General features: G+C 57.0%; 1 protein-coding gene across 2 annotated transcripts in view; it reads left to right on the forward strand.

Annotated features, from left to right (window-relative positions):
* The window catches only part of ANAPC1 (anaphase promoting complex subunit 1), a 97362-nt gene that overhangs the window by 21744 nt on the left and 61609 nt on the right, over positions 1-14009 (forward strand). For both annotated transcript variants that reach the window (XM_029061318.1, XM_029061328.1), the window contains 6 exons: positions 1886-2020; positions 4147-4287; positions 5021-5081; positions 5365-5552; positions 8292-8366; positions 11385-11650. In XM_029061318.1, the coding sequence (XP_028917151.1) occupies positions 1886-2020; positions 4147-4287; positions 5021-5081; positions 5365-5552; positions 8292-8366; positions 11385-11650 (866 nt within the window). The remainder of the gene's footprint in view (positions 1-1885; positions 2021-4146; positions 4288-5020; positions 5082-5364; positions 5553-8291; positions 8367-11384; positions 11651-14009) is intronic.

The raw sequence follows: 14009 nt of genomic DNA on the forward strand, positions 1-14009 counted from the left end.
TCACTTCGCTTCTCTGGGCCTCAGTTCCCTCATCTGGAAAATGGGGATTAAGACCGTGAGCCCCACGTGGGACAGTCTGATTCCCCTGTGTCTACCCCAGCGCTTAGGACAGCGCTCCGCACATAGGAAGCGCTTAACAAATACCAACATTATTATTATTATTATTATTATTAAATAAAATTGATTGAATGAATGGCCTCGGGCAAACCTTCCCTTCCCTGTGCCTCTCTTACTTCATCTGTAAAATGTAAAACTATGAGCCCCGGGTGGGACGTGGATCGTGTCTGGACTGCGGATATGTTCGCGTCCGCCCCGGCGCTTAGTACAGTGCCTGGCCTAGAGTAAGCGCTTAACAAACACTGCTGCGATTGTTATTACCATTATTATCAATGATAGTAATCCCCCTTTTACAGATGAGGGAACTGAGGCCCAGAGGAATAATAATAATAATAATGACGTTGGTATTTGCTCAGCGCTTACTACGTGCAGAGCACTGTTCTAAGCGCCGGGGGAGGTACAGGGTCATCGGGTCGTCCCGCGTGAGGCTCACGGCTAATCCCCATTTGACAGATGAGGGAACTGAGGCCCAGAGAAGTGAAGCGACTCGCCCCCGGTCACCCGGCCGCCGGGTGGCGGAGCCGGGATCCGAACCCGTGACCTCCGACTCTTTCCACTGAGCCACGCCGCCCTTACCCGAGGTCAACGCAGCAGGCAGGCGGCGGAGCCGGGATTAGGACCCAGGTGTTCTGCTCCGACCCAAATGTGTCTGTTTTATCAGTTCAACCGGAGACAAGCCGGGTGGAGAATTTAAGACCAAACTGTGCCGGCCCCGATGGCAGATACACCCAGGTTCCCGCGGGCCTGCCCCCGTGACCCGCCCGAGCGGACGGGAGCCGACAAGCTTCCGTCAGATGAGCGGAGGATCCGATTCGAGCCCTCAGTGGTATTTATCGAGCGCTCACCGTGTGCAGGGCACTATTCTAAACGCTCGGGACGACAGACCGTAACGCAACAGACACGTTCCCCGCCCCCAGTGAGCTTGCGGTCTAGAGGGGGAGACGGAGGCCAACGTAGGTGAACGAGTCTCCCAACCCTCGGTACGGTGCTCTGCACGGAGTAAGCGCTCAGTGTGGACCCGCTCGGGTTTCCGTGGCGACCGAGGCCCCCCCGCGGGCCCTCAGGTTGCCCGCCCTGGCCGTAAGCTCGCCGTGGGCGGGGAACGTTGCCGTTCACCGTTCCGTCGGACTCCCCCGAGCCCTCAGTACAGTGCTCTGCGTTGGTTCTTCCGTTCGATCGTATTTATTGAGCGCTGTACCGTGCGCCGAGCACCGCACTGAGCGCCGTATTGGGAGAGCACAGTATACCGGTCGACAGGCGCGTTCCCTGCCCACAGCGAGCTTCCAGGCCGGAGGGGCTGGACGTAATATGTCCACGTTATGTCCGTGATGATAAGTATATCCTAGCAACAGTAAGTTGCGGTCGTGATACGTAGTATTCGGTATGGTGTAATATGTTGTCTGTGATGTTATAGAAGGTATCCAGCGTAGTATATCCACGACATATTATTATGTCAATAATGACATGAATAAATACATTCCAGATAGGTGCAGTAAGCACCGAATAAATTACAGATACGCACGGTAAGCACCGAATAAATCCGACCGACCGTGGTCTCTAAAGAAGTGCGGGCACCTCCGTGTTTTCTCCCAGAAGCTTTCTCCGGCCAAGACGACCCGTGGTCTATATTCATTTGAATGATTCATTTGACCGATAAGATAATATTGCAGCGTGACATGAGAGTACTGTAATATGTTATCATCATCATCCGTCCATTCCATTTCCCTCTCCCCCCGCCGACCTCCCTCTCCCCGACGCGGCACCCAAGGTGGGGAAGGTCTTCATCCCCGGTCTGCCGGCTCCCTCCCTGACCCTGTCGAGCGCCATGCCGCGGCCCAGCACGCCGCTGGACAGCGTCAGCACGCCGAAGCCTCTGAGTCAACCCCTGGGCTCCTTGGAAGAGGTAAGGAGGGATTTCTTTCTCCGTGCGGAGCACTGGACTGAGCGCTTGGGCGAGTCCGGGATAACGGAGGCGGTAGACGTGTTCCCCGCCCTTAAGGAGCTTACCTCCTAGAGGGGGGAGACCGACGGGAATATAAATCGATTTCAGATGTGTGCGTGAGCGCTGAGGGAGGGGTGAATGACGGCTACAGATCCAAGTGCTGGGGCGATGCGGGAGGGAGCGGGAGAAGGGGAAAGGACGGCTCAGTCGGGGAAGACCACTCGGAGGAGGTGGGCCTTTCATAAAGCTTCCAAGGTAGAGTGACGGTCTGTCGGATACGAAGGGGGAGGGCGTTCCGGGCCGGGGGCGGGGCGCGAGCGAGAGGTCGGTGTCGAGATGGACGGGATCGAGCTCTAGCGAGTAGGTTGGCGTGAAGGGAGCGAAGCGGGTTGTAGTAGGAGAGCGGCGAGGGGATCGAGTGCCTGAAAGCGGACGATGAGGAGTTTCCGTTCGACGCAGAGGTGGATGGGCAACCGCCGGAGGGTCTTGAAGAGCGGGGAAACACGGGCCCGGCGTTTCTGTAGGAAAGTGACCCGGGCAGCAGAGTGAAGCGCGGACCCATTCAATTCTGTTCTCGAGTCTCGGTTCTATTCATTTGCTGTTGTTTTAACGAGACGTTCAGCCCCTCGATTCTATCTGTTGCGTCGTTCTTGTCCGTCCGTCTCCCCCGATTAGACCGCGGGCCCGTCAGCGGGCGGGGACCGTCTCTATCCGTTACCGATTTGGCCATTCCAGGCGCTTAGTACAGTGCTCTGCACCTAGTAAGCGCTCCGTGAGCACTGTCGAATGAATGAATGACTGGCGTGGGGAGAGACGGGAGGCGGGAGAGGACGAACGGTTGGATTAACACGGTAGCGGTTCGGCTGGAGGGGAGAGGGCGGATTTTAACGACGGTGTCAAGGCGGAACCGACGGGATTCGGTGACGGGTCGAATGTGTGGTTAGAGAGAGAGAGAGAGGGAGGAGTCAAGGGTAACGCCGAGGTCCCGCGCTTGTGAGACAGGGAGGAGGGCGGATTTTAGCGACGGCGTGCAAGCGGAACCCACAGGATTTGGTGACGGATCGAACGTGTGGTTAGAAAGAGAGAGGGGAGTCGAGGATGACGCCGAGGTCACGGGCTTGTGAGACAAGAAGGAGGGCGGTGCCGTCTTGAGTGATGGGAAAGTCACGGGGAGGACAGGGTTTGGGTGGGAAGATGAGAAGTTCCGTTTTAGACATGTTGAAGTTGGAGGCGTCGGGAGGGCGTCCGAGTAGAGGTGTCTCGAAAGCAGGAGGAGATGAGGACGGGGTTTGGGTGGGGAGATGAGAAGTTCCGTTTTAGACATGTTGAAGTTGGAGGCGTCGGGAGGACGTCCGAGTAGGGGTGTCTCGAAAGCAGGAGGAGACGCGAGACTGCGGAGAGGGAGGGAGATGGGGGCTGGGGATGAAGAGCTGGGGGTGAAGTCTGCAGAGAGGTGATAGTTTGAAGCCATTGGGAAAGGATGAGTTTTCCCAAGGAATCCTCCTTGCTCCATCCCTCCCCCTCCCCGCTCGGTCTATTTTAGTCACGGCACGGTGCCGTGCACGTAGGAAGCGCTCAATAAATGCAGCTGATCGACTGATTTAGCCCGTAGACTAAGCTCCTCGCGGGCAGGGAAGGCGCTTTCCAACTCTGTTACGTTGTCCTCTCCCGAGCGCGTAATACGGTGCTTGGATCGGTCGATTTTTTTCCTTTCGCTCACAGATTGTAATCCCCGTGGAGGTGGGCACTCGCTGTATCAACCAGTCAGTCGGTGGCATTTATCGAGCGCTTACCGTGAGCAGAGCGGTCGGTCGTATCTGTTGGGTGCTTACCGTGCGCAGAGCACTGTGCTTGGTTAAGCGCTCAACGGAGCATGGCAATGATAATTTTGGCATCTGTTAAACGCTCACTACGGGCTCAGTACAAGATAGCCGGGTTGGACACGGTACCGCGACCTCGGGAAGCTCGGCTTAGCTCGACGTGGTTCCCCGAACCGAGATAAACTGTCGGTTTTCCGTCACTGAATTCGTTCAGAAGTTTCCATTTTGGGTTTTTGTGGGGGGGGATTCCTTTTTTGTTTTTGGCAGGTGGTGCTGTTGTCTCCAGTTCCCGAGCTGAGGGATACCTCCAAACTTCACGATTCTTCCTATATCGACGACTGTACTTTTCAACAACTTGGAACGTACATTCATTCGGTCAGAGACTCCGTCCACAACAGGGTAACTCTAGTAAGTGCGTTTTGCGTTGCTTCGGTGTCAGCGGTCGGGCGTCGTTTTCTGCCTGGGTTTTGAGATTTCTCTGTCGTTAGCAGCTGACAAAGAAACCGTCTCTATGGGATAGGGGTTTTAATTATTTGGACCTCGTACGGTTTATTTTCCCGAGTCACCGCTAGTATCCAGCTCTTAGAGTCAAGGGGGTAGGATTTTAGGGATTGGGAAAGGATAGTCTGAGAGTAGCGTGGCCTAGCGGAGGGGGCACGGGCCTGGGAGTCGGAGGATCTGGGTTCTAATCTCACTTTTCTGCCGTGTGACCTTGCGCAAGTCACTTCCCTTCTGTGCCTCACACCTCATCTGTAAAATGGGGGTGAAGACGGTGAGCCCCACGGGGGACATGGACTGTGATGATCTTGTACCTACCCCAGCACTTAGTGTAGCGCCTGGCACTCGGCGTTAACCAGTACCATAAAAAGACAGATCCGGGGAATTTGTGGAAGAACACCTTATTGCTGGGACGTAGACGGCGGGTTGGAAAAACACGTGGACCGTCAGTGCAAAAAGGACGGTTGACTTCTACTGACAGTTACTAATCGGGAACGTTCTGTAGTAGTGGAACAACCATCTTTATCAAAATTGGGTTTTCTTTTTTTATGAAGTTTTAGATTTTTCAGTATGACTTAAAAGAAGCAGGTGTTCGAAAGAAACGGAGGCCGCTCGATTCCTAACTTTCTCTCGTTCTGCCCAGGAACTCAGCAACGGCTCCATGGTCAGGATCACCATTCCCGAAATCGCCACCTCAGAATTAGGTAAGAGGGCCGCGGGGAAGAATCCCGCTCGGCCCCAGAGCCCCCGCTCCGCTGGGCTTAGCTCAACGCTCGGCTCTGTTCCGCCGATCCTTTCCGCTTCGCTAATGAGCGCCCCGTGTCTCCTCGTCTTCTCTGAGGACGGGCAGCGCTACCGGCTCCCTTTCCTCTTGACTCCGCCGGCTCTTTCGGTCTTAACGGCGTTCTGACGCCCCGCCCCGGGATTTGGTGACGTGCTGATGCGGCGTGTGGAAATCGCCGGAACCGAACCTTTCCCTTTCCCCAGTGAGAAAGTGCCTGCTAGCGATCAAGGCCATCCTGCCGAAAGAGATAGCCGTCCAGGTGCTGGTCAAGTGGTACAATGCCCACAATGCCCCCGGCGGACCCAGCTGTCGTTCGGAGTGGAACTCGTTCGTCACCTGCCTCATGAACATGATGGGTTACAACACGGACCGTTTAGCCTGGACCCGAAACGTGAGTCGACGGAGTTTTCTCCGTCCTGGCCTTGGTCGCGGGTCCCCCGCTCAGAGTTCAAGTGTCCGCCGCCGAACTAAGCCCGAGGAGGGCGGCCAGGCAAATCCCGCTGACCCTTAACCACTGGCGGCCGTCGGTGTCTTGGCGATTTGAAACGGAATCGGTCGGGCGAGAGCCAGACCCCCGGCTCTCAGAGCGGCGGGAATCTGTTTGAGAGGGACGGCCGATGATCAGTCCCAGTGAAATAGGATGGGTACTCCGCTGCCGTGATAATAATAATAATAATAATAATGTTGGTGTTTGTAAGCGCCTACTATGTGCAGAGCACCGTTCTAAGCGCCGGGGTAGACACGGGAATCGGGTTGTCCCACGTGGGGCTCACGGTCTTCATCCCCATTTTGCAGACGAGGTCACTGGGGCGCAGAGAAGTTAAGCGACTTGCCCCCGGTCACACAGCCGACAGCGAGAGGCAGCGTGGTGTGACGGATAGAGGACAGACCTGGGAGTGACAAGGTCATGGGTTTCCTCCCCTTGTCTGCTTTGTGGCCTCGGGCAAGCCGCTTCACCTCTCTGTGCCTCGGTTACCTCCTCTGTAAAATGGGGATCGAGAGTCTGAGCCCCACACGGGACAGGGACTGGTCCAACCCGATTTGCTTGCGTCCACCCCAGCGCTCAGAACGGTGCCTGGCCTATAGTCAGCGCTTAACGAATGCCGTGATTATAATTCCTGTTGCAATCGTTCTAGGGTTCCCACAGATTGTAACATTCTGATTAAGCTCATCTCCACAAATAGAGTAAGTTCTTGCCGGAAAGATCACGTCAGCTGTGTGACTTTGGGCAAGTCACTTAACTTCTCTGTGCCTCAGTTCCCTCGTCTGTAAAATGGGGATGAAGACCGCGAGCCCCACGTGGGACGACCCGATGACCTCGTATCTACCCCGGCGCTTAGGACGGTGCTCGGCACGTAGTAAGCGCTCGACCAGTACCAACGTTATCGTCGTCGTCGTAGCGTCCATTCATTTATTTGGGACGCAGACAATTGTCCGTGGGTGAAATCGGCCCAGGTGGACCAGAGGGATGGCACGATTCGCCAGTCAGAAGCCGCCTCGGGACACGAAGAGTTCCCCGGGGAGCCGAGCTCCGACTTGAGGTCTCTTGGCTGTTGTCAGTTATGGAAGCCGAAGTCTCCCAACAGATATTCGTTCGGTGGTGTTTATTGAGCGCTTACTATGTGCAGAGCACCGTACTAAGCGCTTGGAACGGACAGTTCGGCAACAGATAGAGACGGTCCCCGCCCATCGACGGGCTTACGGGCTAAACGGATCCCTCGGGCAGCGGAGCCAACTTGGGGGATTCCTCGGCGACGTGGCCTTAGGGGCAGAGCTTTGGAGGGCAGGAAGAAAAGGGGCAGGTGAGGAGGGAGAAGGAGGGAAATACGAATTATCGCGGCATCCGTTGAGCGCTTACCGGGTGCCACGCACCGTACTAAGCTCTGGGCCGGAGACGAGCAGATCGGGAAAGACACAGTCACTGTCCCGGGTGGGGCTCGCCGTCTTAATCCGTTAATCCATTTTACGGATGTGGTCACCGAGACTCGGAGAAGTTAGGAAGCAGGAGGAGGAAAGGAGGGAATGAAAGAGGGCCAAGAAGAGGGAGCAGAAGGCTCTCACTCGTGCCACTCCTTCCTCACTGCCGCCTCTCCGGTCCTCACCAGGAAACGCGCCTAGCGGGGCAAGCGGGGGAAGTGTCCGCGTGGTTCGTCTTGCCCTCTCCCACTGCCCCGGCAAATCTTCGTGAGGAGGAGCCTCCCGCCCGTCTGCCCCGGCCCTGGCTGATCGTCCAGCCCAGTGGGGGAGCCGCCGAAACCGGGAAGGGGCCAAGCTGGGGACCTTCCCCGACTAGTCCCTCGTCTCCTCTTTTCCCACTCCTTTCTGCGTCGCCCTGACCCGCTCCCTTTATTCGTCACCCCCTGCCAGCCCCGCAGCTCCTGTCCCAGTTTACAAATCAGTACGGCATAGGAAACTCAGGGTTTCATTTCCGTAGAGTGGAAGGTGACCGCCTTTGTCGAGGTCTAGTAATCGTCAGAGTTGCCCTTTTGAACGCTGGCATCATTTTCATCCGTTGATTCGTATTTATTGAGCGCTTACTGTGTGCAGAGCGCTGTACCGAGCACTCGGGAGAGTAAGATACAACGATGAACAGGCACATTCCCTGCCCACAGTGAGCTTGCGGTCTAGAGTATTGACGGACGTCAATACGAATAAATAAATACAGATATGTACCTCAGCGCTGTGGAGCTGAGGGAGGGGATGAGGAAAGGGAGCAGGTCAGGGTGACGCAGAAGGGAGTGGGAGGAGGGGGGGGGGGGCTCAGTCCGGGAAGGCTTCTCGGCGGAGACGGGCCTTCGATAAGGCTTCGAGGGGGGGAGAGGGATTGTCCGCGGGATTTGAGGAGGGAGGGCGTTCCAGGCCAGAGGCGGGACGTGGGCCGGGGTCGGCGGCGAGATGGGCGAGGTGGAGGCGGAGTGAGAAGGCGAGCCCCGGAGGAGCCAAGCGCGCGAGCTGGGGGTTAGTAGGAGAGCGGCGAGGTGAGGTAGGAGGGGGCGAGGCGGTGGAGGGCCTTAAAGCCGACGGCGAGGAACCTTTCTTTGATGCGGAGGTGGCCGGGCGACCGCTGGAGGCTTCTGAGGAGCGGGGTGACGCGTCCCGGTGTTCGATATTCTCCGGCGGTGTTTTGCAGCTCGACTTTGAAGGATCGCTTTCCCCGGTCATCGCACCCAAGAAAGCCAGACCTTCCGAGACCGGATCGGATGACGTAAGCATCTCCCTGAGCCGTTGGCGGAGGAGTCGGTCTGTCGCGTTGTCGCGAGGGTTCGACTGTGAAACCGAGCCGGGCGGTCCGTCCGGCAGCATTCTGCGCTGGGTGGTCCGATGGGTAGAGCGTACAGCTGAGAGTCGCCCGACCCGGGTTCCGGTTTGGGCTCTGTGCCGAATGACCTCGGCCAAGTCATTCAACCTCTCTTTGGCCTCCATTTTTTTTTTTTTTGCGTCGGTAAATTGAGTTGAGTTTTTTTTTTTTTCAGGGTATCCATTGGGCAGTTACTATGTGCCCGGCACTGTGAGGAACGTATCTGTTTACTGTTACTCTGTACTCTCCCGAGCGGTCGGTACAGCGCCCTGCACATAATAAATGCCCGACGGGTACAGTTGAATGAGGTACAAGGTAATGAGGTCGGACGTAGTCCGTGTCCCACCTGGGGCTCCCGGTCTCGATCCCGATTTTCGGCCGAGGTGACCGAGGCCCGGGGAGGTTGAGTGATTTGCCCAAGGTCCCGCGGCAGACAAGCGGCAGAGCCGGGATTCGAATCCCGGTCCTCCTGACCCCCAGACCCGCGCTTTACCCACTACGCCTTGTTGCTCTCTCTTCCTTCCCGGGGGTATCACGAGCGTGAAATGAGGTAATCGACGTTAGCGCACTTTGGAAACTAACCAAGAACAAGGTGGCGTTTTCATTATCGAGGCGCAGCGTGGCGTAATGGATGGAGCACGGGCCTGGCAGTCAGAAGGTCCCGGGTCCAGATCCTGGCACCGCCACTTTTCCGCTGCGTGACCTGGGGCGAGTCCCTTCACTTCTCCGGGCCTCAGTCACCTCACCTGTAAAATGGAGATGGAGACTGTGAAGCCCCACATGGGACAGGGTTGATTTGCTTGTATCCACCCCAGTACTAAGTAGAGAAGCAGCGCGGCTCAGTGGAAAGAGCCCGGGCTGGGGAGTCAGAGGTCTGGGGTTCCAATTCCAGCTCTGCCGCTTGTCAGCTGTGTGCCTGTGGGCGAGTCACTGCACTTCTCTGTGCCTCAGTGACCTCATCTGTAAAATGGGGATTAAAACTGTGAGCCTCACGTGGGACGACCCGATGACCCTGTCTCCCCCCCAGCGCTTAGAACGGTGCTCTGCACATAGTAAGCGCTGAACAAATACCAACATTATTATTATTACAGTGCCTGGAACATAGTAAGTGCTTAACAAATGCCATAATTATTATTATTACAGTATAACGTAGCAGTTACGCTCCCTGCCCACCAGCCTACAGTCCAGATGAGGAGGCAGACATCACTAGAAATACGTAAAAGACAGATAGGGACGCGATCGCCGCGGGGCTGGGACGGTAGGTGTAGAAAGAGAGCGGGTCGGGGCAGCGCAGAAGCGGGGTGAAGAATAGGACAAGAGGGCTCAGTCAGGGAAGGCCTCTCGGAGGAGACGTGCATTTAATAGGGCTTCGAAGAGCAATAATAATAATAATGTTGGTATTTGTTAAGCGCTTACTATGTGCCGAGCACTGTTCTAAGCGCTGGGGTAGACACAGGGGAATCAGGTTGTCCCACGTGGGGCTCACAGTCTTAATCCCCATTTTACAGATGAGGGAAGTGAGGCACAGAGAAGTTAAGTGACTTGCCCACAGTCACACAGCCGACAAGTGGCAGAGCTGGGATTCGAACTCATTAACCCTGACTCCAAAGCCCATGCTCTTTCCACTGAGCCACGCTGCTTCTCCAAGCACCGTACTAAGCGCTCGGGAGAGTATGGGACAATAGAGTAGGCGGGCGCCATCCCCGCTCACAAGGAGCTTACGGTCTAGAGGGGGAGACGGACATTCAAATGAATCCCAAGACGCCGCCAGGGGCCGTCCGCCAAAGCCTCATCCCGTTAGCTCGGTGGAACGGCAGGGAACCGTATCGTCGGAGGGCCGATTTTTTTGCCTTGGGAACGTCGGAAGATGTGATGGAACTGAATTGATCGGGAATTCTAAACTGCTTAAAGTTGCTTTGGGAGCCCGAGAGACCATAAATCGATAAAAATGACTATAATTCGACCCTCTGTTCAGAAGTAATACAGTCGACGATGAGGTCTCGCTGTTGTGTGCAGGTGTGGTTGAACGAGTCGATGTGCCAAAGACCATCCGTAAGGTGAAGGAAATGGGCTTGACCGTAACGGTCCCTCTTCGTCTACCCCGAATCCTTCCGCAGTTCTTTCCTCTTTCGGGATATGCGCCCAACGATCGATCCTTCAGATGAACTCCCGTTTGAAGGTTTAAAGCCTCGCAGCAGGAGGCTTAGCCTAGCGTCTTGCATTTGGTTCCCTTGTGGCATTCATTTTATTCCCGTTTCACACCTCCGCGATCGCAAGCACCTGACTCGCTGCCGATCGATTCAGCCACGATCGTAGAGGAAACCGAACGAGGCTTTAGAGAAGCAGCGCGGCTCGGTGGAAGGAGCCCGGGCTTGGGAGTCAGAGGTCATGGGTCCGAATTCTGGCTCTGCCACCTGACAGCTGTGCGACCGTGGGCAGGTCGCTTCACTTTCCCGTGCCTCAGTTCCCTCACCTGTGAAATGGCGATTAAGACACGTGAGCCTCACGTGGGACGACCCGATGGCCCTGTGTCCCCCCCAGCGCTTAGAACGGTGCTCTGCGCGTAGTAAGCGCTTAACAGATACCGACGTTATTATTATTATTACCGGAGAAGCGACGTGGCTCCGTGGCCGGAGCGCGGGCCCGGCAGTCAGGAGGATCTGGGTTCTAGCCCCGGCTTTTCCACGCGACCGCTGCGCGACCTCGGGCGAGTCACTTCACTTCTCTGGGCCTCAGTCCCCTCATCCGGAAAATGGGGATTAGGAGCGTGAGCCCCACGTGGGACGTGGGCTCCGTCCAGCCCGACGGCTCCGTACCTCCGCCAGCGCTCGGAACCGGGTGCGGGCACGTAGGAAGCGCTTAACGAGTGCGGCGATTATTATTTTCCGAATAAACCGGAACACGTTTTCCTCCCTTTTCGTTCAGGACTGGGAATACCTGCTAAATTCAGACTACCACCGGAGTGTCGAGTCTCATCTCCTGGCTAGGACTTTGCGTCTGGACCCTTTGGAAACTTCACCTTTAAAAGAGACCTCTTCCCCCAGCCCGAGTCTGGATTCTTCCACGCTTCTCTTCACTCACATCCCTGCCGTCTTCTTCGTGCTTCACCTCGTGTACGAGGAGCTGAAGCTGAACAGTCTGATGGGTGACGGCGTCCAGTCGCTCGTCGTCGTCCTCGTTCAGCTGGCCAGGTACGGCGGCCCCGGCCCCGGATTCGGAATCGCGCTCTCTCACGGGAGCGGTGGGTGGGGGGGGGAGGGGGGCGCGGGGAAACGGCGTGGCCTCGGGGAGAGGGCGCGGGCCCGGGAGTCGGAGGACCCGGGTTCTAATCGCCGCGCCGTCCCCCGGGGGCCGTGCAACCGTGGGCGAGTCATTTCTGTACGCCTCAGTCGACTCATCCGGGAAATGGGGATTAAGATCCGGGACCCCACGTGGGACGCGGACTCCGCCCGACCCGATTATTTTAGAACGGGGCCTGACGCGGAACAGGTGCCACTGGAAAAGAAAGGGGGAGGGGGCCGCCCCGAGTACCCGCCGTCCGACGTGTGGCACCCCGCCAGCGGCGTTTAGCGGGCACCCCCGGGGGCAGAGCCCCGGACCCGACGCCTGGGAGCGCCCGATCCGCTTGAGAAGGAGCGTGGCCTAATGGGTAGAGCCCGGGCTCGGGAGTCAGGAGGGACGGCGGTGCCGTCTACAGCGACGGCAGAGTCGCGGGGAGGCCGGGGTTCGGCTGGGAAGTTAAGGGGCTCCGTTTCGGACACGGGACGGGAGGACGTCCAAGGAGGGGTGCCCCCAAGGCAAGAGGAGATGCGAGACCGCACAGAAGGAGAGACAGCGGGGCTGGAGATGGAGAGAAGCAGCGCGGCTCAGTGGAGAGGACACGGGCTTGGGAGTCGGGGGTCATGGGTCCGAACCCCGGCTCTGCCACCTGTCAGCTGGGCGACTGTGGGCAAGTCACTTCACTTCTCTGGGCCTCAGCGACCTCATCTGTAAAACGGGGGCGAAGACTGCGAGCCTCACGTGGGACGACCCGATGACCCCGAATCTACCCCGGCGCTTAGAACGGTGCTCTATAAGCGCCTGACAAATGCCAACGTTATCGTTAGATTTGGGCATCCCCCAGCTCTGCCGCTTGGAGGCTGGGCGGTCTTGGGCCGGTCGCTTCACGAGAATTCTCTGGGCCTCAGTGACCTCGTCTGTCAAACGGGGATTGATGCCGCGAGCCCCGCGTGGGACAGGGGCCGTGTCCAACCTGATTATCTTTCATCTACCCCAGTGCTTAGAACTTGAAGCCTAGTAAGTGCTTAACAAATACCATTGTTATTAGTAACTCTGCGGACAAATACCAGAAAATTCCCAGCCCACCACATTATTTTTCAACTTCCTGATCCCCCTGCTTAACACCTTCCGGGTGACATCAGTTGGATTTTGCATTATTACCCTCTTGATCTTCTTTTTTGCAGGTGTTAGGATTTCCTCTGTGGAGCCGGGGTGATGAGTATCTACGGGGCTTGTGGCCCTCAGGGGCCTGACGCCTCCGAGGGCATTTTGTGCTAATGAGGGGAGAGAGGGCAGAACCAGGTGGCTGGAGGTACCGGTAGCCTCTTCCCTCAGCCGGTGCTATTTATTGAGCGCTTACTATGCGCAGGGTGCCGTATTAAGCGCTTGGGAGAGCAGCGTGGTTCAGTGGAAAGAGCACGGGCTTAGGAATCGGAGGGCGTGGGGTCTAATCCGGGCTCCGCCACCCGTCAGCTGTGTGACTTTGGGCAAGTCGCTTAACTTCTCGGTGCCTCAGTGACCTCATCTGTCAAATGGGGATTAAGACCGTGAGCCTCACGTGGGACAACCTGATCTGCCCCAGTGCTTAGGACAGTGCTCGGCACATAGTAAGCGCTTAACAAATACCGACATTGTTGTTATCGTCTGTTAATTTTTTTAATGGAATTTGTTAAGGAAGACTGAGCCCGGTGCTAGCGGGGGGATAAATTCATCACCTTCCGCCCCCCTTTTTTTTTTTTTATGGTATTTGTTGAACTCTTACTGTATGCCGGGCCCTGTACCGACTGCCGGGATAGATAAAAGGTAATCAGGTTGGACACGGTCCCTGTCCCACGTGGGGCTCACGGTCTTCATCCCCATTTTACAGATGCGGGAACTGAGAGAAGTCAAGTGACTCGCCCAGGGTCACACAGCAGACGAGTGGCGGAGCCGGAATTAGAAGCCAGGTCCTTCTGACGCCCGGGCCCGGGCTCTGTCCACTAGGCCACGCTGCTTCCCGTGCTGCTCTCCTGAGCTCCTACTGTGTGCGGAGCCCTGTACTGAGCGCTTGGGAGCGTACAGTGTAACGTAACAGCTACGCTCCCTGCCCACGGGCCTGCGGTCCAGATGGGGAGCCAGGCATCACTCGAAATACGTACACGACAGATAGGGACGCGATCGCCGCGGGGCTGGGACGGTAGGTGTAGAAAGAGAGCGGGTCGGGGCAGCGCAGAAGCGGGGTGAAGAATAGGACAAGAGGGCTCAGTCAGGGAAGGCCTCTCGGAGGAGACG

This window comes from Ornithorhynchus anatinus, chromosome 1, assembly GCF_004115215.2.
Source record: "Ornithorhynchus anatinus isolate Pmale09 chromosome 1, mOrnAna1.pri.v4, whole genome shotgun sequence".
Classification (NCBI taxonomy): Eukaryota; Metazoa; Chordata; class Mammalia; order Monotremata; family Ornithorhynchidae; genus Ornithorhynchus; species Ornithorhynchus anatinus.